At 36.9% G+C, this 26,214-nt stretch overlaps 2 protein-coding genes across 2 annotated transcripts in view; one reads left to right on the top strand and one right to left on the bottom strand.

Annotated features, from left to right (window-relative positions):
• The first annotated feature begins 3,374 nt into the window (after positions 1–3,374).
• napgb (N-ethylmaleimide-sensitive factor attachment protein, gamma b) lies at positions 3,375–19,515 on the top strand. Its single transcript, XM_053486558.1, has 12 exons — positions 3,375–3,503; positions 3,820–3,887; positions 6,038–6,122; positions 6,632–6,649; positions 6,755–6,785; positions 7,160–7,269; positions 7,563–7,629; positions 14,464–14,534; positions 14,723–14,801; positions 16,490–16,569; positions 16,666–16,795; positions 16,939–19,515. The coding sequence occupies exons 1-12, from the start codon at positions 3,448–3,450 to the stop codon at positions 17,074–17,076; spliced, it is 933 nt and encodes a 310-aa protein (XP_053342533.1). The 5' UTR covers positions 3,375–3,447; the 3' UTR covers positions 17,077–19,515.
• Positions 19,516–19,906: 391 nt separating this feature from the next.
• LOC128512985 (piezo-type mechanosensitive ion channel component 2) overlaps positions 19,907–26,214 on the bottom strand; it is a 96,684-nt gene continuing 90,376 nt past the window's right edge. The window contains exons 47-54 of the mRNA XM_053486557.1: positions 25,008–25,155; positions 24,638–24,826; positions 24,412–24,504; positions 24,140–24,309; positions 23,299–23,412; positions 23,122–23,201; positions 22,778–22,973; positions 19,907–21,697 (exon numbers count right to left, since the gene is read on the bottom strand). Of these exons, the coding sequence (XP_053342532.1) occupies positions 21,445–21,697; positions 22,778–22,973; positions 23,122–23,201; positions 23,299–23,412; positions 24,140–24,309; positions 24,412–24,504; positions 24,638–24,826; positions 25,008–25,155 (1,243 nt within the window). The 3' untranslated portion in view covers positions 19,907–21,444. The remainder of the gene's footprint in view (positions 21,698–22,777; positions 22,974–23,121; positions 23,202–23,298; positions 23,413–24,139; positions 24,310–24,411; positions 24,505–24,637; positions 24,827–25,007; positions 25,156–26,214) is intronic.

Here is a 26,214-nt window from a genome sequence, read left to right as displayed (position 1 = left end):
GACGAGCAGGAATCGAACCCTTGAACCTTGATGTGTGAGGCCACAATGCCAATCACTACCACCATGCCGCATATTCTTACTCACTTATCGTTTATAATACTTTATTCTCTATACAGGGTCGCAGGGACCTGGAGCCTATCCCAGGAGATTTAGGGCACGAGGCAAGGTACACGCTGGACAGCTAGGCAATCCATCACACACACACACACACACATGCACACACATACAAACACATACACACACTCATACACTTTTTTACACACATGGGCATTTTGGGAACACAAATTAGCATGATCTGCAGGTCTTTGGACTGTGGGAGGAAACCATTGTACCTGGAGGAAACCCACCAAGCACTGGGAGAACATGCAAAGTTTATGCACACAGAAACGGGAAGCAAACTGGACCCTGGAATTGCAAGGCGACAGTGCCAACCACTAAGCCACCGTGCTGTCCGTCTCTCACATTATTATCATGAAATGTATTACTTTGGAACTATTAAGAACTATTTTATTTCAGTATGTGCAATTAAAAATTATTACCATAAATTGTACATAAAATATTGTACTTTAAAAACTTTTATGGGACTACAGAGATGTAAAATATTCAAAAAAATGACAGTGGTACATATCGATTGTGTTCTTTATAATATGCAGTATTTAATAATTTATTTATTTGGTAACATATTACTGTATATAATGGATGACGGAATCTGCCTTCATTACAAACAGCAGGGACAATAAATAAAAAATAAATCTTGCAATGCATAAACTTAAGTAACACAAATAATAATAATAAACCACAAGTTAATGTTTAAAAAAACATGTATTCCTAAAACATGAGATTAAAATACTTGTAATGATAGCAATGTAGGAATGTAGATTCCTTATTATAATAATAATAATAATAAAAATTATTATTATTATTATATAGGGCCAGGGGTAGCTCAGTGGTTAAGGTATTGGACTACGGTTCGGAAGATCCCAGGTTCAAACCCCACAACCACCAAGTTGCCACTGTTGGGCCCTTGAGCAAGGCCCTTAACCCTCAATTGCTCAGATGTATAATGAGATAAAAAAAAAAAAAAAAAAAATGGATAAGAGCGTCTGCCAAATGCCTAAATGTAAATATAGACCTAATAAAAAAAAGAGTAAAATACTAGTAATGATAGCAATAATATATGAAAAAAATTTAGCCCACCTATTATTTTTATTAATATTAATGTAAAATAAGATAAAAATACTAGTAATAACCTATCAAATAAAAAATAGCTTCCAATTATATATATATATATATATATATATATATATATATATATATATATATATATATTATTTTTTTTTTATATACTATATTTTAAATAAATATTTAAAATTAAAAATAAGATTAAAATACTAGTAATGATTGCAACAATATATAAAAAGCTTTCCTATTATAATTATTATTATTATTATTATTATTATTATAAAAACCTAATTAAGAATTTAAAATTTAAATACTAGTAATGATAACAATAATATATAAAATAAAATAGCTTCCCTATTATTTTTTAAAGTAAAAACCTAATCAATAATTTTAAATTAAAATGAGATTAAACTACTAGTAACGATAGCAATAATATGAAAGAAAAAAATGTAAATTATCTATTATCATAATAATTATTATTAATGTAAAATGAGATAAAAATACTAGTAATAATCTATTAAATAAAAAATAGCTTTCCTATTATTATTATTTTTTAAATAAAAACCTAATCAATACTTTTAATTTAAAATGAAATTAAAATACTAGTAATGATTGCAATAATATGTAGCTTTTTAATTAATTAATTATTATTATTATTATTATTATTATTATTATTATTATTATTAATGTAAAATGAGATAAAAATACTGTAATAATATATACGATAAAATAGCCTTTTTCTTCTTCTTCTTCTTCTTATTATTTTTATTATACACCCAATAGAAAATAATTTAAAATGTTATTAAAATACTAGTAATGATTGCAACAATATATAAAAAGCTTTCCTATTATTATTATTATTATTATTATTATTATTATTATTATTATAAAAACCTAATTAAGAATTTAAAATTTAAATACTAGTAATGATAACAATAATATATAAAATAAAATAGCTTCCCTATTATTTTTTAAAGTAAAAACCTAATCAATAATTTTAAATTAAAATGAGATTAAACTACTAGTAACGATAGCAATAATATGAAAGAAAAAAATGTAAATTATCTATTATCATAATAATTATTATTAATGTTAAATGAGATAAAAATACTAGTAATAATCTATTAAATAAAAAATAGCTTTCCTATTATTATTTTTTTTAAATAAAAACCTAATCAATACTTTTAATTTAAAATGAAATTAAAATACTAGTAATGATTGCAATAATATGTAGCTTTTTAATTAATTTATTATTATTATTATTATTATTATTATTAATAATGTAAAATGAGATAAAAATACTGTAATAATATATACGATAAAATAGCCTTTTTCTTCTTATTATTATTATTATTATTTTTATTATACACCCAATAGAAAATAATTTAAAATGTTATTAAAATACTAGTAATGATTGCAACAATATATAAAAAGCTTTCCTATTATTATTATTATTATTATTATTATTATTATTATAAAAACCTAATTAAGAATTTAAAATTTAAATACTAGTAATGATAACAATAATATATAAAATAAAATAGCTTCCCTATTATTTTTTAAAGTAAAAACCTAATCAATAATTTTAAATTAAAATGAGATTAAACTACTAGTAACGATAGCAATAATATGAAAGAAGAAAATGTAAATTATCTATTATAATAATAATTATTATTATTATTATAAATGTAAAATTAGATAAAAATACTAGTAATAATCTTTTAAATAGAAACTAGCTTTGCTATTATTATTATTTTTTAATAAAAACCTAATCAATACTTTTAATTTAAAATGAAATTAAAATACTAGTAATGATTGCAATAATATGTAGCTTTTTAATTAATTTATTATTATTATTATTATTATTATTATTATTATTATTAATAATGTTAAATAAGATAAAAATACTGTAATAATATATACGATAAAATAGCCTTCTTATTATTATTATTATTTTTTTTTATTATACACCCAATAGAAAAAAATTTAAAATGTAATTAAAATACTAGTAATGATTGCAATAATATATGAAAAAGCTCCCCTATTATTATTATTATTATATAAATATCTAGGTAAAAAATCATATACTGTAATATATTAAGCAATAATATGAAGGAGCTGGAAACACAGCAGTGTGTCCTCTCGGGCTTCCGTAGAAAGCGAGTGCGGGGGAGAGGGCGGGGGATGGGGGGGGGGGGTGTTGGGGGCGGAGCTAATCTCCACAGGTCCGCGCGGATCCTCTCCTCACTGCTCCTCACCCGCAACATGGCAGCGCAGAAGATAACCGAGGCGCACGAGCACATCGCCAAAGCGGAGAAATGGTGAGAATAATATACCAACAACATCATCATTCCACAGCTTTATAATCATCCTGTAAGTTATAAATCACCCGAGAGCCGTGTATAATCGCATTATCACAACGCAGCGCTTTCCTTCTGCACCTGCTCTCATTCAGGTCCGTGCAGTAACTGTAAACAATATCATTGTCTAACATTAACCTTAAGGCCCAGCGCATGCGCACTCGGGGTGACAGCTGTACTGCTGATGCTGATGTTGATCTTGTGGCTTTGGAGTACATTCACACCATTGTGTGTGTGTGTGTGTGTGTGTTTAACATCTGGACTGTCTTTGTTAAAGCTTAAAGACCAGCATGACTAAATGGAAGCCCGACTACGATGGAGCTGCGTCTGAGATGGCCAAAGCTGGTGAGCAGTAATAACACACGATTACTAAACATCCACCTACACTGTGTGATCAATGTTGTCCATCTGTCTCTAAGCACAAGGTCAGCCTCCTCCCTCCTCCAGCAGTGGGGACCGGACCAGAATAGGATACCTGGTGTTACTTGTTCTCGTTGCCATAACAAATCAGTATAATCGTATGCTGATGCAAAATTCTTTTAAAATTTCAGTCTCTTAAGGCAAAAATTTGTAATGAGGGCATTCGTATTCTGAGGTTCCACTGTACTTCCATTGACTTTTACAATTAAAAACAATTTCACAAGTTAGTTCTGACAGAGCAGTATTATTTGATGACAGGCATCGCCGGATCTAGCTAGCAAATATTTGCCTTAGGATAAGGGATGGTAATGGCACTTGGATGTTCATCTAAAGTGGGTACGGAAAGTATTCAGACCCCTTTTAAATTTTTTAATCTTTGTTATATTGCAACAATTTGCTAAAATCATTTTTGTCCCTTATTAATGTCCACATAGCACCCCATATTGACAGGAAAACACAGAATTGTTGACATAAAAAAGAAAAACTGAATTATCACATGTTCCTAAGAAAAAAGAAAAACTGTCATCACCTGTCCAATACAGTGCCAACAGTGAAGCATGGTGGTGGCAGCATCATGCTGTGGGGGTGTTTTTTAGCCGCAGGGACAGGACGGCAGGTTGCAATCGAGGGAAAGATGAATGCGGCCAAGTACAGGGATATCCTGGATGAAAACCTACTCCAGAGTGCTCAGGACCACAGACTGGGCCGAAGGTTTACCTTCCAAGAAGACAATGGCCCTAAGCACACAGCTAAAATAACGAAGAAGTGGCTTCACAACAACTCTGTGACCGTTCTTGAATGGCCCAGCCAGAGCCCTGACTTAAACCCAATTGAGCATCTCTGAGGAGACCTTAAAATGGCTGTCCACCAACGTTTACCATCCAACCTGACAGAACTGGAGAGAATCTGCAAGGAGGTATGGCAGAGGATCCCCAAATCCAGGTGTAAAAAACTGGTTGCATCTTTCCCAAAAAGACTCATGGCTGTATAAGATTAAAAGGGTACTTCTACTAAATACTGAGCAAAGGGTCTGAATAGTTAGGACCATGCAATATTTCAGTTTTTCTTTTTTAATAAATCTGCAAAAATGTCAACAATTCTGTGTTTTTCTGTCAATACGGGGTGCTGTGTGTACATTAATGAGGAAAAAAAATTAACTTAAATGATTTTAGCAAATGGCTGCAATATAACAAAAAGTGAAAAATTTAAGGGGGTGTGAATACTTTCCTACTATATGTATTACTCTGCATCGCAGGTTGTTCTAATAAGTAATAGTCGCCAGCATGGGTGAAAGTAGATTGGTACGGCTCACAGTACTAAGAAGAGAGCAGCTGCCTGCCAAAACTCACTTTTAAAACCAGACATGAAAGCATTTTCAGCAAGAAAACACATCAGATATCGTTATGTCATCTTAAACAACACTTTTTCTACTTAACAAGTCATCCACAGGACCCTCACGCCTCAGTAACGTCCGTGTTGTTTTATTTACGGCTACAAAGCTAGCTAGCTTCTAACACAAGGCTGATTCCCAAATTGCTCTCTAACTTCGATCAAGGGCACTACTTGGTTTGTAGGGCAAAGGATTGTACACATTCTATGCAGTGCACTAGCTTTTCATTTAACACTATTTGGGATTTAACCCCGGAACCCAGAAGTTAGCTAATATTCTAAAGTGTAATATGATTACAATATGATTCTAAAGGATATATGAAGCGAAACGATTTACAGGACCACTTCCATGGGTTATTGTCCTCGTCTTTTTGTTACATAGTACAAGTAATAATCTAAAACTACTTTCACCCATGATAATTGCTTTAACTGTCGGTCACCAACTCTGCCAGTAGCGGTTAGTTAGTTCCGCCAGACACCCGTACCTACGACTGCATCACAGCCATGCCGATATTCAAGCACAACAGCACTCCCTTTCATGTAATGTTGCTTAAAAATGATGAATATAATCAAAAGTTGGAATTTGTTAGGATTGTATAAACCAAAATGGTGGCTCCTTAGTTATTAGTTTAAAAAAAGTTTTAGAATACCGGATTAAATGAGGACTAATTTTTTTTCTCTTACAGCTGTGGCCTTCAAAAATGCTAAGCAGTTCGAGCAAGCAAAGGACGCGTACCTGAAGGAGGCAGAGTACCACACCGACAATAAAGCGTATCCTATTTTCTCACGGCTCATTTTCTCATTATTTACTCAATCTTATAAAATTCCTTTCTATGCAGTAGAAGTATGATTTCTTGTCTAACTAAGGATCGTGTTCCTTAACACACTGCAGCAAAATGTGAGTTCTGATACCTTCATATCTTGTGGCCAGCATTAATAGATTTTTTTTCAGCGGTTTGCGCTGCATTGGCTTTTCTGTGGGATCAGACCAGACAGGCTATCCTTCGGTCCCCACATGCATAGATCAATAGATCAGCCTTGGGTGCCCAAGATCCTATCACCAGTTTACTTGTATAGAATTGATAATAAATAGTATTCAGGTCATCTGGTGGTGGTGTTATTGTTTTGGCTGATCGCTGTATATAGTGAGTGGTAAAGCGTAGTGCTTTATCCGCATCAGCATGTCAGCTCAGCCTGATTAGTAGCAAGACTAATAAATACCTTAATCAAAAACAAAATATGAATTGTCCTGCCTTTTTTTACTTAACTTTAATAAACAGATTGTTCCATGCTGCAAAGTAAGTGCTCAGTAATGTTTATTTGGAACTTGAATTATTATGAATATTTATGTTTATTAAATGCTTTTTAAACGGGATGGCTATGTAATTCTGACTTTACTCCAGGGCAATCGAGCAAGCAGGTATGATGCTCAAGGTGAGTTCTCATTTGTTTGTCTGGAATCACAAAATAAAGGAATGAATGAATTTAGGGAGCCGTTAAAGGCACTGGGGTCAATGGGGTTACACATTGGTTGTTTTCTTTTTTATGTCTTTTGACATGGACGTTTAAGAAATGAGAAGTTTTTCACTATACCGGTTAGGGTTAAATAACTTGTTATCAGTTGAACCATATAAAACCCTGCAGTAATTATCCAGTGGAAGACCTGTAACTATTTGCTTAGTTAAATCCAGGTGGTGCCTTTTTTTCGGGAGTGTAATATACAATCATTCTTAATCTGCAGACTCCTGAGCCAGAATTGAGTCACTGTTGCAGGTGTGTGTGACTGAGAGCATGTGTCGTTCTTACAGGATATGAAGCGACTCCCGGAGGCCGTCGCCCTGATTGAGAAAGCCTGTGTGATGTACGTGGAGAACGGGACATCAGGAACTGCAGGCATAGCTTTGGACAGAGCCGGCAAGTACGTGACAGCAGGACCATCCTCATTCTTTCGACTCTAAAAACAGAAGAATTGATTTATTATTACATTTAGTTTACTGTCGCATGGAAAAACATAACATTTTCATACTTAAAGAAAAAAATCTTTTAAGTTAGTGTAACTAAACTATTAGAAAGTTTTGGAGGAGTGTGACCACAGTCTTCATCGTTAGGCCTTCCTTTCCCATGTGTTGTGTCTTAAATCAAGAAATATTCTAATGAATTAAAAAATGAATAAAAATGCATTAATATAACCACCTGGTTGCTTCCTCACAGACTAATCGAACCGGTGGATCTGGAGAAAGCTGTGGACTTGTATCAGAAAGCTGCGTCTGTTTTTGAGGTACGATGACGCAATATACTGAGAATAATACGGGACAGGAGACTCAAATTCTTATGTGTTTATCTATAATTGGTTGGCTTCTTAATAATTTTTTGGGAGTTTAAAAAAAAAAAAAATTCCTTTCATTTCTCTTTATGGGCTTCTCATCTTCCTTTTCACCTTCTCACCTCTGGCAAGCTTTTATTCCGTATCGCTTGCCATGTCTGTCCATGATGATGCCACTCGATCTACTGTAGGAACCGTTTCCGACTAGAACGTGAAATTTTAAAGTAGTGAACGCAGATGATCGGAGTGATGTGGTCACCTCATAGGGTGTACCTGGTGCCGAAACAACTCATGGAAGAGCATAAACAGAAGTGTTTGGATATCTGTAAACAAAATGTGGCACAATACTCTAAGGAAGGTGATCGCTGGTTTGGTTCCCGGGTGATGCTGTTACTTCTCACAGCCGGAGGTCTCGAGAGAGCTAAATTGGCCGAGCTCTCTTAGAGGGGAGGGATGAGAGGTACTTTGTGCCCCCACATTAATCACGGCTCTATGCCACGTGGGGAAAATTAATGCCTAAATTTTCTGTGATTCTCAAGTGGCGGTATTCAGTATTATTATGGCTAGCTTTTTAGCCTGAAACATTTTAATGAGGAAATACGAAAGCTTGTTAACAGACGGGGGACAAAAAGGGTATTGAAAGGCAAGGGGATTATTTAGAAAAATGATGTGCGGATCATTTTTGACATTGCTAATATAATCATGAAAAAAAATCATGGTTGTTTTATATAATGCGCTGTTAGAAGAAAATGATCAGCTTCAGGGGGAAAACAGTAAACACGACGACATGCTGTTGTTGATTATTTTTTATAATAGCGTGCCACGTTGTGTTGTTATTACTTACATGTCTTTTTTTTTTTTAATCAAAGTCTTTTTATTGAAAATATTAACAAGTTACATATACATACATAAATTGTACACTATTTTTTTTCCTAACTGTACCCCACCCCCCACCCCACAAAAAAAAAAAAAGAAGCCAGCCAGCAGAAAAAAGGGGGAAAAAAGGGAAAAGAAATAAATTGCACATCAAACAGAAATGGAAGAGAAGGAAAGTATTAGAAACAAAGACTAAAAAAGCAATATTTTATTACAGATCTAATTGATTTGCATCTATATTTTCAAAATGGCTTATAAATGGTTGCCAGGTATCATAAAATTTCTGAGTGGATCCCTTTATAGAATAGCGAATCTTTTCTAGATGAAGAAAATACAAGACCTCTTTAATCCAGGGAGTACCCACTGGTGGCGACGACTCCTTCCATCTAAACAGGATCAGTCTCCTAGCGAGAAAGGAGCTAAAGGCAATCATATTGGCCTTGGCGTCGTTCAAGCGGACACCACTTGAGTCAACACCAAAAAGTGCAATAAATGGGAATGGTTTTAATGGTATTTGGCAAATTTTTGACAAGGTATCAAAAATAAAACTCCAAAAATTGTATAGCTTTGGGCATGTCCAGAACATATGTAGTAGCGTAGCTGGTTCCTGCTTACATCGGTCACATGTGGGATCAAAGTCCTCTCTAATCCTTGCCAGTTTTACCTTGGACCAGTGAAGCCGGTGAACAATTTTAAACTGAATGACTGTATGTTTGAGGCAAACTGATGATGAGTAAATTCTATGTCTTATCTTTTGCCACAGTTTATCTGAAATTTGTTCTTTTATATCATTTTCCCATTTGCTTTTAAGTGTATCTAATGTGGCTGAGTTACTTGTGTTTAATAACTTGTATACAGCACTAATCATCTGTTTGGCATCTGGTTTACAGCTATAAACAGAATCTAAAAGGGATGGAGAAGGAGACAAAGGGAAGGAGTCAGAGTTACAGGAAATGAAATTCCTCAGCTGTAGATATCTATAAAAATGTGTCCTGGGAATGTTAAACTTTTGTACAAGTTGTTCAAATGAGCCAAAGATATTGTCAATGTAAAGATCGTATAATGACACAATACCACACTTAAACCAAACCCCAAAAGCATTATCCGTGTAAGACGGAGCTAACATACAGTGTCCATTTAATGGTGCTATCAAGGACAGATCAGTAAGCTTAAAATGACGCCGGAACTGATTCCAAATTTTAACTGAGTGTATAACTAGTGGGTTTGAGGTAAAAGAAGATGTGGGTTGTTTTTGTGGCAATTTAGCACATAATAATGATGAGAGAGATATTGATCCCATGGATGCTTCCTCTATAGCCACCCAGACGGGAGGGTTGACTGCATACTGCGCCCAGAATAACATTGCCCTTACATTAGCCGCCCAGTAATAATACAGAAAGTTTGGAAGTGCCATTCCTCCTGATTCACAGGGCCTCTGTAGGATACTTTGTTTAATAGAAATCTGACTACTTAAGTTATTGAAAAAAGATTTTGTTAAAAAGATTGGAAGACACTGAAATAGTTACAGGAATTTTGGAAACAGATTCATTTTAATTGTGTTTATTCTTCCGCCCAAAGAGAGAGGTAGCAAGTCCCATCTTTCAAGGTCTAATTTTGTTTTGGAAAGTAGAACCTGATAATTCGCCTTGTATAGATCTGCATGATTGTGTGTTACCCAAACTCCTAGATATTTGATTTTTCTGGGACTAATCTTAAAGGGGGTTGAATCAGGAAACTGTGCTATATTGTTTTTAATTGGCATCATTTCACTTTTTTGTAGATTAACCTTGTAGCCAGATATTTCACCAAAGTCTTTCAGTAAATCCACGAGTTTTGGTAGGCTATGGGGAGGATCGGATATGAAAAGCAGCATATCGTCAGCATACAGGGAAACTTTGTGTTCCACTCCCCCACGAGAGATACCTTTAATATTGGCATTTTCCCTTAATGCGATAGCCAATGGTTCAATAGCCACAGCAAAGAGAAGAGGTGACAAAGGACACCCCTGTCTAGTACCACGCTGAAGCTCAAAGAAAGGGGATAAGTTGTTATTTGTCCGAACGGCAGCCAGTGGGGATGAGTATAGCACTTTTATCCATGATATAAATTTAGGGCCGAAACCAAATTTACCAAGAGTGTAAAAAAGAAAATCCCAATTCACTTGATCAAATGCTTTTTCCGCGTCTAGGGAAATAATTGTTCCCAAAGTGTCAGATAGAGATGGGTTATAGATAACATTGAACAGGCGCCTAATATTAAAAAAAGAATATCTGTTTTTTATGAAGCCTGTTTAATCAGGTGAAATAACACAATGCATAACTTTCTCCAGACGGCGGGCCAAAACTTTTTGCTAAGATTTTCGTATCTGTATTCAACAATGAAATTGGACGATATGAACTACAGTCAAGAGGATTCTTTTCTTTCTTTAAAATTAAGGATATAACTGCTTGCCGCATAGTTGGAGGTAATGAACCAGAAGAAAAGCTTTCTCGGAAAACTGACGCCAACAGAGGAGAGAGCTGATTGGAAATGGTTTGAAAAAATTCTGAAGGATATCCGTCTGGTCCAGGTGATTTACCAGATTGCATACTTTGGATTGCTAGGGCTATTTCTGTATCAGATATAGACTCATCTAATTGTAATGCTGTATCTGCACTAATTGTAGGAATACCTAAATATTGAAAAATGGCCTCTAATGTCGAGGTGTCAACAGCTGAAGGAGCAGTATATAGTAATTTATAATAGTGTAGGAAACAGCTATTGATAGTTAAATTATCAGTACACTTGATACCATGATCATTTTAAATTTCAGGTATAGCTTGTTTAGCCGAGCGCTGGCGCAACAGATTGGCCAACAGTCTACCCGTTTTTTCCCTGTGCTCATAAAATGAGGAGCGTGATTTTAAAACCGGATATTCTGCTTGTTTCGTCGAAATTAAATTATATTCCGCTTGTAATAATAAGCGTTGTTTAAGTATGGTTGGTGTAGGTGACACACTGCATATTGAATCCAATTTCTTTATCTTATCTACTAATTTTGTAAATTGTTCCCTGGTCTCCTTATTTTGTTTTGCACAAAAAGAAATAATCTGCCCCCTTAAATATGCCTTTAAGGATTCCCAAACTGTAGAAGATGACATACCTGGAGTTTGATTGACATTTAAAAAAAACTCTATCTCTGAACTCATAAAGCTCACAAACTTCTCATCTGACAGAAGTGAGGAGTTAAATCTCCAAGGACGATAGTTAGGCCCTGCACTGGGGATATGGATTGACAGAGTCAGTGGAGAGTGGTCTGAGATCACTATGGCTTTATAATCCGAATCTGTTACAAGAGGCAGAAGCCTTTTATCTACAAGAAAATACAGTAATCTATGCGTTAAAGAGTATAATGTACTGGAGAATAAAATGAGTATTTTCTTGTAGTAGGATTTCGAAAACGCCAAACATCTGCCAATCCATAAGCCTCCAGGAAACTTTGTATCACTTTTGCTGATTTGGATTTGGGCGTTTTTTGGGGGGAACTGCGATCTAACACAGTGGAAAGAACGCAGTTTATATCACCTCCTATGATAAGGTGGTGGGTTGTCATATTTGGGATCCGAGACAGAAAGTTAACAAAAAAGCCTTCATCATCCCAATTGGGTGCATACACATTGGCTAGAATAAGTGGGAGCCCGTATACTTGCCCAACTACAATAATATAGCGGCCAGCAGTATCTGCATCTACAGTAGTTGCTACAAATGGTAAGTTTTTATTAATCAGGATAGCAGCCCCCCTCGCCTTTGAGCGGAAGTTGGAGTGATATACTTGTCTGATCCACCCCTCCCTTAATTTAGATTGGTCACATGTGCGTAAATGGGTCTCTTGAAGAAAAGCAATATCAGCTTTGAGGTGTTGCAAATGAATAAGGACTTTTTTCCTCTTTACAGGATGGTTAAGGGATTTAACATTCCAACTAACAAAATTAATCAAACAACCATTAGTCTGTCTAAAAGAAACGCCTGTTTTTGTCATGAAAAGTTAACAGCAATAGTGAAGCTGCAGATTTACACAAAATAGAATAGAGCCAGGAAAAAAGAAAGAAAGAAAGAAAAAAAGAGAGAGAGAAAGAGATTTTTTTTAAAAAGTACTGCTGACTGGCCTGAACCCTAACCCAATCACCCATTAAACCCAGGTGATTAACCCAACCCACAACAACAAATCCACACACTGTGCTTATCTGGATCCTACTGAGCCAAAATCAGGCTCTCACTAAACCATCTTATAAGCTCGTAACAATAAAATATATGAACAAGTCTAAACATTAACTAGTCAACATCATCCTTATTATGATTATAAAGCGTTAATTACAAAAAACTTTGTACTGAAACTTAAACGGACACTTCAACGTAATTACACTAACTTGTAATATAACACTGTAGTTTACCCCGGTCAGTACTGTGTTTACCGTCCATGTGCCGACGATATGAAATATGAACGTCCTTCAGGAGTTAAGGACTGGCTTCTGCAGAAGTAATAACACTGTGCTTAACGTAGTGCATGGCTTTATCCGGATCAGTGAACATCTTGTCCTCGCCCTTATAGGTGATACGGAGTCGTGCAGGATACAAAATGCCGAAGCGCACACCGTCCTGTCCTCGTAAGAGCTTTCTAACCTCAGTAAATGCCGCACGAGCCTTGGCCACACTCGGAGTGTAATCGGGAAATATAGCTATTTGCTCCCCGTTAAAGCGAAGTGGACCTCGGGACCGAGCACGGCGCAGTACCTCCATACAGTCCTGATGGTAGTGTAATTTGGCCACAATGGTGCGCGGTTTCCCTCCTTGCTTCTTGGGCCCAGAACTTCTATACGAATGGTCAATAAGGAGGTCCTTGTCCATCTGCAGAACTTCGGTCAGTACTTTAGAGACAGACGCGGTGGAGCTTGACCCCGGTTCTTCCGGAACGCCTAGGATTCGAATGTTACATCTCCGCATTTTCCCTTCCATGTCATCATACCTGGCTTTCAGTTCGGTCATTTCTGCCTGCAGGCTCGTTATAGTAGTTTGCATTGAGACCACTTCATCCGACCATGTGGACAGTCCGCCCTCCATGTCCCTCACAGAAGACTTAATCTGGTCCATCTCCGTGCGGGTTGTCGCAACGCAATTGGTGATTTCGGCCTTGAGCGTCTGTAACTCACCCTTAATGGAGTTCAGTTCTTCGGTCAGTGCACTTCTCAATTCTTCCTTAATAACAGTTATAATGTCACTCTTGAGGGACATAAGAATTTGAGATTTGAGGTCTTCGACATCCATTTTTTCCAATTTTGAGGAGGATGAAGTAGCGGCGCGGCTTGAACTCGGCTCACTAACGGGGCTGAGGGCCGAGGGTGTGCTGGGCCTAGTGCTCGATGATCCGCTGAATTTGTATTTTCTTAAGTTCGCAGCCATAGCCGACACCGAAAAAAAACTACTAAATTTGTCACGAAGTTATGACTACGTATTACTGACCAATTAATGAAATAAACTAGAAATTAAAAAAAGGATTTTACCATATTAAATGTTATTGTTCAGCGAGAGCTCGACAAAACACGTCCTACTCCATAATAGGCTCTATAGCGCCCCCCTTATTGCTTACATGTCTTGTCAGAAGTATTTGCAGCCCAACAGTTAAAAGTCTACACTAGTGACGTGATGATGTCATACTGTATGGCCTAATCATCATAGCAAAAATGTATTCATGTTGTTCATCATGCTCAGTGTTATGATGTTTATAAATATGTCTAAATCTGTCAAAAACATTTATTAAATTTAGAAAATTATTAGTCGATATTTTCACTTCTATTGGTATTTAGCTTTAGCTAGTGAACCTTGAAATGCAAACATTTCACAAGCGTTATAGATGTCCTTTCTGGCCTCTACGTGTAGAACGAGGACCGGCTCAGACAGGCTGCCGAGCTTCTGGGAAAGGCGTCTAGACTTCTGGTGCGACTGCGCAGGTGAGTGAGTAGCGTGCATGCAGGCGTCTGTGAGTCTGACATTGTCTGACCTACAGCCGCATTCGCCTTCTCTCCTCCCTTCCATCCTCCCTCTGGCGTTTTCCTGTAAACGATTAAGACTGACACAGGCTAATATTAGCCTAGTGAAAGTGAGGTGATACAGCGCGTCTCGTCTCACTGCTCCACAGGCTGGACGAGGCGGCTGTCTCTCTGCAGAAAGAGAAAAACATGTACAAGGAGATTGAGAACTACCCCACCTGCTTCAAGGTACTGTACACTTTAATGTGTGGGAAGACATGCATGCAGACGTGCATTTTCGGTGCACATAATAATTGTACAGTTTATTTATTTATTTTTTTCTGACCACACCAACCATGTTAGATAAATATAAGTAGTTCCTGGACTGTTCTCAAGCCAATTGGATGTTGTTTATGTATTAGATGTTCTTATTTATTAATCGTAAATCAATTATCGCCGTTACAATAAAATAAAAAATAAAAATAACGTTTTTGTTTTGCATCGTATTTCTCCCTAGCTTACACCAATCAGCCATAACATTATGACCACCCTAATATTAAGTAGATCCCCCTTTTACCTTCCAAACAGCCCTGACTCATCGAAGAATGAACTCCACTAGACCTCTAAAGGTGTTTTGGAGTATCCGGCGCAGAGCGTTGTAAGTTGTGAAGTTAAGCCCAAGTGGATTGAACTAGTTTTTCCAGCACATCCCATGCTGTAGATGCTCGATTGTTTTGCTTTGAGATCTTGTGTTCCTCGAAACATTCTTGAACTGATGTTGCCACTATGATCAGGGAACACTTTCCAGGGTGTATTTGATCAGCGATGATGTTTAGGTTCAAATTAACATCCAGATGAATATGTCAGGGGTCCAAGCAGAACATTGTTCAAAGCATCACACTGCCTTCTTCCCAAAGTGCAACCTGGTGATTCACCAGACAAGGCCACCTTTCTCCATTGCTCCTTGGTACAGGTCTGATTTCGGTGGTGGACCAGCCTGCAACTACACAGCACAATACGCAACAAACTACGATGCACAGTGTGCTCTGACACCTTTCTATCAGAATAAACTAGCAATAACCTTTTCCTTCCTTGGAGCACTTTTGGTAGAACATCCAAGGGCTACAGTTTTGGAGAAGTAATAACAATTTGGGCCTTGTCAAAGTCACTCATAGTCTTACACCCATTTTTTTCTGCTTCCAACACGTCAACGACAGGGGCAAGTGATTTACACGTAATAATGATGAATGTCATCATTACGTGTAAAACGTGGAAACATGATGTTTCCTTTCACATCATGTGGACAGACCGGTAGTGTACATCTGTGTGGGTCGCTTACCTGGGAACCAGGTTGCACTATGGGAAGAAAGCAAGAATGTTTCGAGGAACACAAGATCTCACATGCTGCCTGATATATCCCACCCACTTCCAGGTGCCATTGTAATGAAATAATCAAATGTTATGTTTTAGTGGTCATGTTATGGCTGATCCGTGTATATTCACTTGCACACCACAAGAGGGCACAGTTCCAGTTCCAGCAGTACAGCACTTGTATTGGCCATTGTATTTTTAGCAAACTTATTTTGACTCGAGTATTTTCAACAGACTTATTGTTTACGATGTTTGTGTAACTATTTGAGATTAACTTTTGTTTAAACAAAATTTAAATAGAGAAAAAAATGCATGTCTTGTTACCGTTAACTATTAATGATTAATCAGTGATTTATTGGTAACTTGTTCAGCTATCTGTTAAGAATAGTGCAACCCCAGTTTAAATGATATTAAACATCAACAGTCGTGTATAAAAGGATCTCTATTATATGATTGGCATGTACTGTACATTAAAATGGACCATAAGTGCAAGGTTCAAGTTATATAGAGAGTTTTTGAAAGTTGTCTAATTGTTACCTGCGTTTGTTGATCTGCTTTGTGTGTAGAAAACTATAGCACAAGTCCTGGTCCATCTCCACCGAGGCGACTTTGTAGCAGCCGATAAGTGTGTTAAGGAGAGTTACAGGTATATACTGCCTCATAACCCTGTGATTTTGAGAGCTACAGAGTCCGTAAGGTCTATTTAGCTAATCTGCAATATGTCCTGCCCTTTCCGTTGTAGTCTTCCTGGGTTCAGCGGCAGTGAGGACTGTGCTGCGATGGAGACGCTACTGGCCAGTTACGACGAGCAAGACGAGGACGCGGCGTATCACGTGTGTAACTCGCCTCTGCTCAAGTACATGGACAACGACGTAAGTGCATTCAGCCGTGATCTCACACATCAACATTGATCAGACTTCGGTATTTGTATATCGGAATTAATTCATTGCCTAATCTTTAAACACATTATACTGTATGTAATGCACAAGACTCTGTCCGTGCTCTCTGTCGACAGTATGCAAAGCTGGCCATCTCTCTAAAAGTACCCGGAGGAGGCGGGAAGAAGAAGAAACCTCCCAGCGCTCCACAGGGGGGCAGCTCAGGAGCACCGGCTGCAGAGGACGAGGATGAATATGAAGGAGGACTGTGTTAGGTTAAATGTGTGCATGTGTGTAAAAGAGAGAGAGAGAGAGAGAGAGAGACAGAAAAAAAGACAGAGTGTATAGTATTTCTAAAGAAAAGGTACAAAAAGATGTGAGAAACAAAACATGTAGGTGTATATATTCAGTACTTTGTGACTTTCCCATTGCACAGAGTGGAGTGTCTGTCTAGACTATTGTGTCCAAGGAATACTTCATCATTGTTAGTCTTATCTCTCAATACTGCGTCTGTTAAACGGTTATAATTACATACTGTATGTTTATGTGTTAATGTCACTCACTCACTCATCGTCCATACCACTTTATCCTGTATACAGGGTCATGGGGGGCCTGGAGCCTCTCCCAGGAGACTTAGGGCACGAGGCGGGGTACACCCTGGAGGGTGTGCCAGTCCATCGCATTGCACACAAACACACTCGTTTCTCATTCACACACTATGGGCAATTTGGGAACGCCAGTTAGCCTAATCTCTATGTGTCTGTGGGAGGGAACCGGAGAAAACTCACAAAGCACCGGTAGAACATGCACACAGACCCGAGCTGGGACTCGAACCCTCGACCCTGTAGGTGCAAGGCGTCAGTGCTAACAATTAAGCTATGGTGCCGCCATGTGTTACACTAATGTGAAACACGAACAAGTCTTTGTAAATTAAGCTCTATTTTCTTCCCACAGAGACGGGCCTTTGTTTTTGCAGAGGTAAAAAGTTCATGTTTTAATATTTTAAGCACAGATTATACAGATAACACAAAACCTTTAAGAAAGCACAAGCAAAACAGTAATTGTACCTTTTTTTTGTTCAGATTTCATAAGAACAGTTTTGCTAAGACTTTGTTCTGTTCGGCAACAAAGTTGTAACAGGTATCAATTATTATATAATTTTTTTTATTCAGGTACAGACATGAAAAAATGGAGAAATTTTGCTCCGATGCAATATGAAGTAGTCAGAGATCAGAATAAAAATACTGAAGTATTCCTTTAAAACATCCGAAAAAGAACCTAAAAGCTATTTTTGTTTATAAATACAGTACAGTAGAGATAATAAATATTAGTTTATTTACCCAATTTTTTTTAGTACATACATTACCATTTACTATGTTAAAACGAAGCTATTGTGCTATCATGTGTACAGTATCCTGTGTCTCATTTACAGTATGTATTGCTGTTTTATATAGAGACTGATTTGTAAGATTGTGAATATCAATCTCTTGATGTGGTTTATGTGGTCATGTGTAAATGTTGTGGTGTACAGTGACTTATTCATTGTGTTCTCAATGTCTTGTCATTGCCTTAGTCTGTTAACTGAATTCTCCCTTTAACGTGTAGATATCGGTGACTGCACACACAGGCTAGACATATATAAGATTTAGGTAAGCAAGCTTTCAGTAGACTACCATTATCAGCGATGAATCCTTTAAATATTTCTTTCAGTGCTGTTTAAAATGGTTATATAAACTACAGCAGTGAATCTCAGCTCCGGTTGTGGAGGTCTACTGCCCTGCACATTTTTCTTTTTAATTTGCCTAATATAAAAGTTGCACACGGTAATATTTTTTTAAAACGCTTTGATTGTGGAGCAAAATGTGGTGTCTAACTCATATGTGAAAATAATGCCCCATACTCCCAGAACCACTTCATCACAATTTGGAATTTCCTGGAATATGCCAGGAAAAATCTCCATAGATGTGATAACCTGGTCATGGACTTTGACACATAACTTTGGCGAGTCTGGACCAGATCAACTGACATAACCGCGGGTCATAACACTGTCTCCAGGGGCTTGTACCGTGGACACTATGCATGATGAGTGCATCGGTTCATGTGCCTCCCTTCTTACCTTGGTACCCTAATCAGATGGGTACCATATGACCCTTTTCTTTTGCTCTTTATGCTCGCTAGCAAATTAAAGCCCTTTTTTTCCCCTGATAGTTTTCTTATGATCACACAGCTGTTTAGTTTCTCAGTCATGATTCATGTCATTCATGATATATATATATATATATATATAATTATGGTTTTTTTGTTATTCATGTTATGTCTGCTTCATTATGATTATTCTGATAAATTGATATGATGTACGCCTCGCGTTAAAGAGCCTACACCAAGAGCCGGCTCGTCTGTGAATGACAGGTCGCCATTTTCATGATTTTAGGAAATCAGGGTTCAAATTAGAGTGAGGTTGAGTTCTCTTATCTAGTGCATTTCTTATGCAAAACTAAAAGTGAGCGCTTAGAAGTATGTCATTTCTGTGATTTAAGACGCAGACATTGTTTAAACTTTTAACGCTGAAACCTGAGTTCACCAAGGACATGAAACTATAGAATCATTTATAACCATCCTGATGTAACGAGGGTTCCCCTTCATCTAATACCTTCCTCTGTTGATGCGATGGTGTCTGGTGTCTGCACAGCAATAAACACTTTTGTCGCTCCTTGCACAGTAGTCGCTCTTGCTAAAAAAACTAAGAAAGCAGTACTTGGGTTTCCTAACTAATAGATGTAACACACATTTTCCATTTCAACACCTATACATATTCCGGTATACATCCTGTCCACTAAGAGCTGTGGACCTTTTTCTTTTTTTCCTTATTTATATTTCATGAGGCTGTAGAGTCTGCAGTTGAACTCCCACCCTTTTCCCTCTTTAGTCCATCATTACTGTACACGAGTGCAGTGGTTCCTGAACTTTTTTTTTTATCCCACTGGGTCTCTATGCATTAGTAGGCTGCAGAGGAGTGTTTAAGATGTACAACATGGTATCAGCACTAAAAATAAAGAGTAATACCTCAATACTTTTGCTGTTTCTGCTTCAATCAGGTTCAGCTGATTAAATGGTTAATATTAAACCAACAACAACAAATTTACATTTTATACTTTGAGATTCCAAATGAAAAGTAAAAAACAAAACTGTGGCCTTCTGATATGTGCTTTATTTGAAGGTCATCGCTTTATCTTAAGCGCTTCATTTCCATCCTAACATTGTGCTACACAGCAAACCTAGAATAATAAAGCTTCACATTTCTTTGTCCCTGTAAAAGCATATGTACATGTGATGTAATGAAAACACCTCATGTTTAAATAGTAACTATTCTCTCATGCTACAATGGCTTTAAATAATGCATAGTTGGGAAATGTGAGGAGGGTGTTTAGGTTTCGTTAATGCTCTTCTCCCAGGATTCTTCGAGTGTCTCCGTGAGCGTGGCAGGAACACTGGGATGTAAAAGATCAAACTTAGAAGAAAACTTTAAAATTGTAAACTGCAAAGTGCTGCCTGTTGAAAAAAAAAGCAAAGACAGCCCTTTACCTGTGCATAATACACGCTCCCACTGATAACTGTATGTACAAATCAGCCCAGTATACCTCCCCGCCCTTTTGTTTTTTTTTTCCCCCGTTTTTTAAATTTTTATTAAAGTTTTTTAATAAATGCATCAATTTTTATATTGCTTTACCCCTTCCGTACAAGCAACGCATCATTATCTTTATCTTCACATACAGGCCTATATCTTTCTGACAGACACAATATCTCCCAATGCTTTCATGTTGCAAAAAAGTTCATGCTCTATAGCCATCAACCAACCACATATAATCGTTAATCAGCATCACATAATCATTTTACCACTGTACCTTTCATCATTCTTCACCATTTTACACAGTGCGCATTTTTACAGATTCGCACATGACATGAGATTCTCGCCTGGTCCGATGCTCTAATACGCAATGGAAAAGAGGACGTTTCATCGTCTGAGGAAACGCCCGGTGTGTGTGTTCCTGAGAAAAGACATTGAATGAATGAAAACGCAATTATTTGTACAAACTAAATAAGGCAAGTGTAGATTGTCGGGTGATTGCTGTTGTGTGTCGCTCCAGACTTCTGCACAACCAGAAGCCGTTTGCCTCTTGCTGATCAGAAAATAAAGCACTTGGTAATAAGTTCTGTTGGAAATCAGCTTCTCTGACTCTGGGATTTGTTGACCAGCCTGTCGATCATCAGGATAGACGGCCCTCTGGGCTCATGCGCTCCCAGCTGTGAAGGGTTGTTTTTGCACTGACGCGTGATGGGAAGTAGTTAAGTCTTTCTTATCCCTTACCCTCAGCCCGCAGCCCTTAATAATAATAATAATAATGTACAATTAGCTACAGATCCGTGATCTCTACATTCCCACGTTACACACGATAAAGCACTGTATACGTGAGAGAACAAGAACTGCAAAATGCAGCTAGTTGCCAATTTCAGCTGGCGTCCCGTCCAGCCGTTAAAACCCCAGCCTTGTGCTTCTCTGCATTGGAGAACTCCTCATGCGCTGAGTGTCCTTGTCCGTGACGTTGTCCTTGTCCATGACGGTTCATGTTTCACGACGTTTCACTTCACTTGTTCTTCTCCCTGGTCCATTTGATCATGGTCTCCGGCGAGCGGTAGAGGAAGATGAGCTTGGAGTAGAGGTCTTCCTCCAGGTCCAGCTCTCCTGTTTCTCGGACGAGAAAGATGTCGGTGCAGAGTTTGAGGATGCGGTCCACGTTGGGGAGCTCCTCAAACATTATGGTGTGCGAGATTCCGCTGAAGAACTCGCGCACAAACTTGCCGATCACCAGCACCACGGACATGTACAGACCCATGATGCTGAGAGGACATAAACGCAGTTGGTTAAATCAAATCTCGTGTTAGACACCACACACATTTTTACATGCACACAACACATAGAGGATTCGCAGCTATGATTCAGTTGTTGTTTGATATGTTTCAGGTCACTACTTTCTACTTTTTTGTGTAAATTATAAGATATTGCACCAAAGTGTATCAAGATTCTGATTGGTCAGAATGTGTATTTGAATTTTTTTTAAATTAATGCACTCATTCTATTACAGTATAATTTATCATTTTTGAAGGAACAATATCAACAGAAGAACTTGTATGGTTGACGCTCCATGGACTAAAAAAAAATACAAATTATTTATAAATAAAGTTTTCTTTCGTCTAGGATTTAGGAAGGAGTCTCCAGTTACAGCACTTACATTTGCTCTCCTGAATTTAAACCTTTTTATTCATATGAGTCTAACAACTGGTTTTCTTCTGTTCACACAGCTGTTTATTCCCGAACATGTGAGTTCTTGTCACATTGTGTGCATAAAAATGCTCTTACTGTCACTGTTAAAAATAAATATTCTTTTTACTTTTATTTATATATATATATATTTACATGCAACTTCAATTGTTTAAGAGATTCATGATTTTTTTTTCTGACCACATTTCTTCCACAAAGTTATCAGTTCAGCACTGTCCTTACAGGTTTTAAAAAGTTCTTAACCTACGATTAGTCCTATCCTCTTCAGTTTTTTGTTTGATGCAACCCAACAATTTGACATTTCTAAAATGGCAACATTTTTTTGTTTTCTCAATTTGGAAACAAATGCCATGCCATATACAGTACATCAGCTGTATATTTTTGGTTTCTTACATTTCTTACAAGTATTTTCAAAGTTACCTGATATTTGTAACATTACACTGTTTTACTACTATAGTTAAGTTGCACTAACAACAGCAGCATTTTCTTGATTTTGAGCTTCCAAAAGTTAAAGCAAAGACAACGTTTTGCTAATATGATATTTATAAGACATATTTCCATCTAATGGAAATGAAAATGATTGTAGTTATGTAGAAATAAAAAAAAGGAGAAGCTGGTAAAGTTTTATGACCACTTACCCGTATCCGGCCAGAAAGCCCAGACTAGGAGGGCTGACCTGATCACTCAAGATATAGAGATCCAGTCCAGCCTTTACCTGGTCTTTTGTTTTTCCCTTGATTTTGCCAGGCTTTGTCTGGTTCACAATCCACCACTCCTGAACCATTCCATCAGTGCTGCTCTCTCGGCCTAGAGTCAGGGTGATGTTCTCAAAACCTGGAACAAGGAAAATGTTTGAGATTAAATCTGTTTGTATGTAAATTGAAAAACGTTTATATCCAATTTAAATTTTACTTTAAGTAAAAAAACTTAAAGTATAGTTTCAACAACACAGAAAAAAATCTCAGGCGCCTCAGTGCCTTACCTGCACTTAGCTGATCGATGGGTTTCGCGTTGGAGTCACTGGGCGCACGCAGGTATCTCGGAAAAATGTCTTTAATCAACCTGAAATTATGGATTGTCCGATGAATTAAGCAATTCTCCCCAAAGCTGTATAATTCAAAGGTGCTCATAAATTAATTCACTAAAAGTGTGCACTCACACAGACTGTGTTTTGTTGTTTAACAGATCTGCAAGCTTTTTTTTGGTGTCCTCCTCCAAGTCGATGGTGCGTTTGCCCGTTGCTGTCTCTGCTTTCGCTCCTAAACTGAAGTTCCTGTATAAAACAGACCAGACAATATATTTAAAAAGCGCTTATATCAAGGAAAAAAAATGCTTGGGATTACTGCTCAGCAGGGTTACATTTGGTCATTTTATTATTAGCTTTAGTCTGGATACACTTACAGGAATACACATTGTAGTTAAAATGAATTAATTTAGTCAATAAAGATTTAGATCACATTTTGTATTATCTGAAATAGAAATTCTCCAGTGTCTAAAATGATAATATATCTGCACCTGTGTTTCTAACAGACAGCAGCTTTTTTATAGGGAACGTGAAATACATTTTTATTTTTGCATACGCCTGATAAACGTAAAGAACAGTTCTGTGACACAAGGCAGAAACTATGAAAAGTTCAGAAACATTTTTAATATAATAATGCCACAGTAGTTTAAAAGGCTGAATGTTCCCAAAATTACTAAAATATGTTGTTTGCAAACACAAAACATTAATTTTAATACATTTGATACATCAGCTGACTTCATTTAATTGCCACATAACATTGCTGAGCCTAGGCCTGACAGTCAGAAGATTTTAGATAGGCAGCGTAAAAATTCATATTCTAACAACCTTTAATATCTGTTTAAATGTCTAAAAATAAGACAAGGTAAAAAAAAGAAAAATGTCATCAACACCAACCCTTAATCAAACTTGACAACTCAACTTGCTTTACTAGCTATACAAAATGAAAAGATGAAATATTAAAGATGATGAGCTATACCTCTGTACAGACCAGGCAATGGTTAAATGGAATTCACTATTCTGGGCCAATATTTTGATCAGGTTTTCCCGGCTGGGTGGGCTGATGGTCCACAGCGAGTTGGAGCTTCCTTCTAGGTGGGCTATAGTGAGGTCCTGATACACATATGCCTCGAGAAACTGCAAAGCCATCTACATGGGAACCAACATCACTGCCTCAGATAAAGCATTATTTTAACTTTAAACATGGTCATATGTTGTATCAGGCAGACTGACACTACTCTGAATACTTACGGAATCATGACTATAAGCTTTATTGAAATCCTCAAACTCTTTTGAAGTAACGTTTATCAGGTTCTTCTGTTGCGCACTCATTGTGAAGATTGGCTAAATAAAGGAAAACGGAGGAAAAACAAAATGTTAAAATAATTAAAACACTTTCTGCTTGTATTATGGAATATAATGAGGTTTTTCATACCGTTACAGATTATTAATGAGCACCGTCCTGTTGTATACATACCTGGAAGCCTCCGAGTGTGAGACTGACAGAGACGTCCAGAGGTGTATTGACCACGCCTGCTACTGATTTGACCAGGGACATGAACAGCAGAGGGAACCAGACGATGCAAATGAGCAGCATAACGATCATACCACCCATCCCGTACTTTACCACCTTCTTCTTCTTTTGACCCCGAGGCTGAGGGTAACGCTGGAACACACAAACACACACATAATAAACATATCTTATCCTTGTATCTGGATCCAGTGTCCCAAGTATTCTGATGTGACTTAAATGGCCTCCCAGTGCAACAGTAGTCCCAGTAGTCTACAGATAACTCTGTAGATTTCCATCATTTCTGTTTACTTTGCCTAGATTTCATGTCTCTTACCTTTTCAGACTCCCTCCAGCACTTGAGCACGAAAATGTGTGCATAGATATCCTCCACACAAATCCAGCTAGACAAGCTAAGCGTTGTGTCTGTCCATACCCAGTCCATTACAGCGCGCAGCTCGGTCAGAAACGGGATCATTCGAAACCTTTACAACACAGTCAATAATTTCAGGGTCAGTGCAAATGAGCAGGACAAATTCTTGCAAGAAATTTCAACGTGCAGGCCATCCCATAATACAATATATTTATATCTACTTAATTTTCAAGATTATTTCACGTGAAAGTAGAGTGCATATAAGTATAATGAGGAAACTTTATCAAAAACAGTCAATTACTATAGTAAATGCCACAGTATACTACCCTGTGTAGTCATATACTATAATAAATACTACAGTTTACGACCATACACAGTCAATTACTATAGTAAATACTACAGTTTATTACCCTGTGTAGTCAATTACTATAAGAAATACTACAGTTTACTACCCTGTGTAGTCAATTACTATAATAAATACTACAGTTTACTACCCTGTGTAGTCAATTACTATAATAAATACTACAGTTTACTACCCCGTGTAGTTAATTACTATAATAAATACTACAGTTTACTACCCTGTGTAGTCAATTACTATAATAAATACTACAGTTTACTATCCTGTGTAGTCAATTACTATAGTAAATACTACAGTTTACTATCCTGTGTAGTCAATTACTATAGTAAATACTACAGTTTACCACCCTGTGTAGTCAATTACTATAGTAAATACTACAGTTTACTACCCTGTGTAGTTAATTACTATAGTAAATACTACAGTTTATTACCCTGTGTAGTCAATTACTATAAGAAATACTACAGTTTACTACCCTGTGTAGTCAATTACTATAATAAATACTACAGTTTACTACCCTGTGTAGTCAATTACTATAATAAATACTACAGTTTACTACCCCGTGTAGTTAATTACTATAATAAATACTACAGTTTACTACCCTGTGTAGTCAATTACTATAATAAATACTACAGTTTACTATCCTGTGTAGTCAATTACTATAGTAAATACTACAGTTTACTATCCTGTGTAGTCAATTACTATAGTAAATACTACAGTTTACCACCCTGTGTAGTCAATTACTATAGTAAATACTACAGTTTACTACCCTGTGTAGTCAATTACTATAATAAATACTACAGTTTACTATCCTGT

Source organism: Clarias gariepinus, chromosome 25, assembly GCF_024256425.1.
Source record: "Clarias gariepinus isolate MV-2021 ecotype Netherlands chromosome 25, CGAR_prim_01v2, whole genome shotgun sequence".
NCBI classification, from domain to species: domain Eukaryota; kingdom Metazoa; phylum Chordata; class Actinopteri; order Siluriformes; family Clariidae; genus Clarias; species Clarias gariepinus.
Note: the sequence above shows the minus strand (reverse complement) of the source record. Positions and strands in the feature narration are given on the sequence as shown.

What these genes read in the sequence shown, in the direction of transcription:
- napgb (XM_053486558.1), top strand. Translation starts at nt 3,448, where the DNA reads ATGGCAGCGCAGAAGATAACCGAGGCGCACGAGCACATCGCCAAAGCG. An exon ending in GCTTTGGACAGAGCCGGCAA is followed by an intron (nt 7,270 to 7,562) that starts GTACGTGACAGC and finishes GCTTCCTCACAG; the next exon opens with ACTAATCGAACCGGTGGATC. An exon ending in AAGCTGCGTCTGTTTTTGAG is followed by an intron (nt 7,630 to 14,463) that starts GTACGATGACGC and finishes CTCTACGTGTAG; the next exon opens with AACGAGGACCGGCTCAGACA.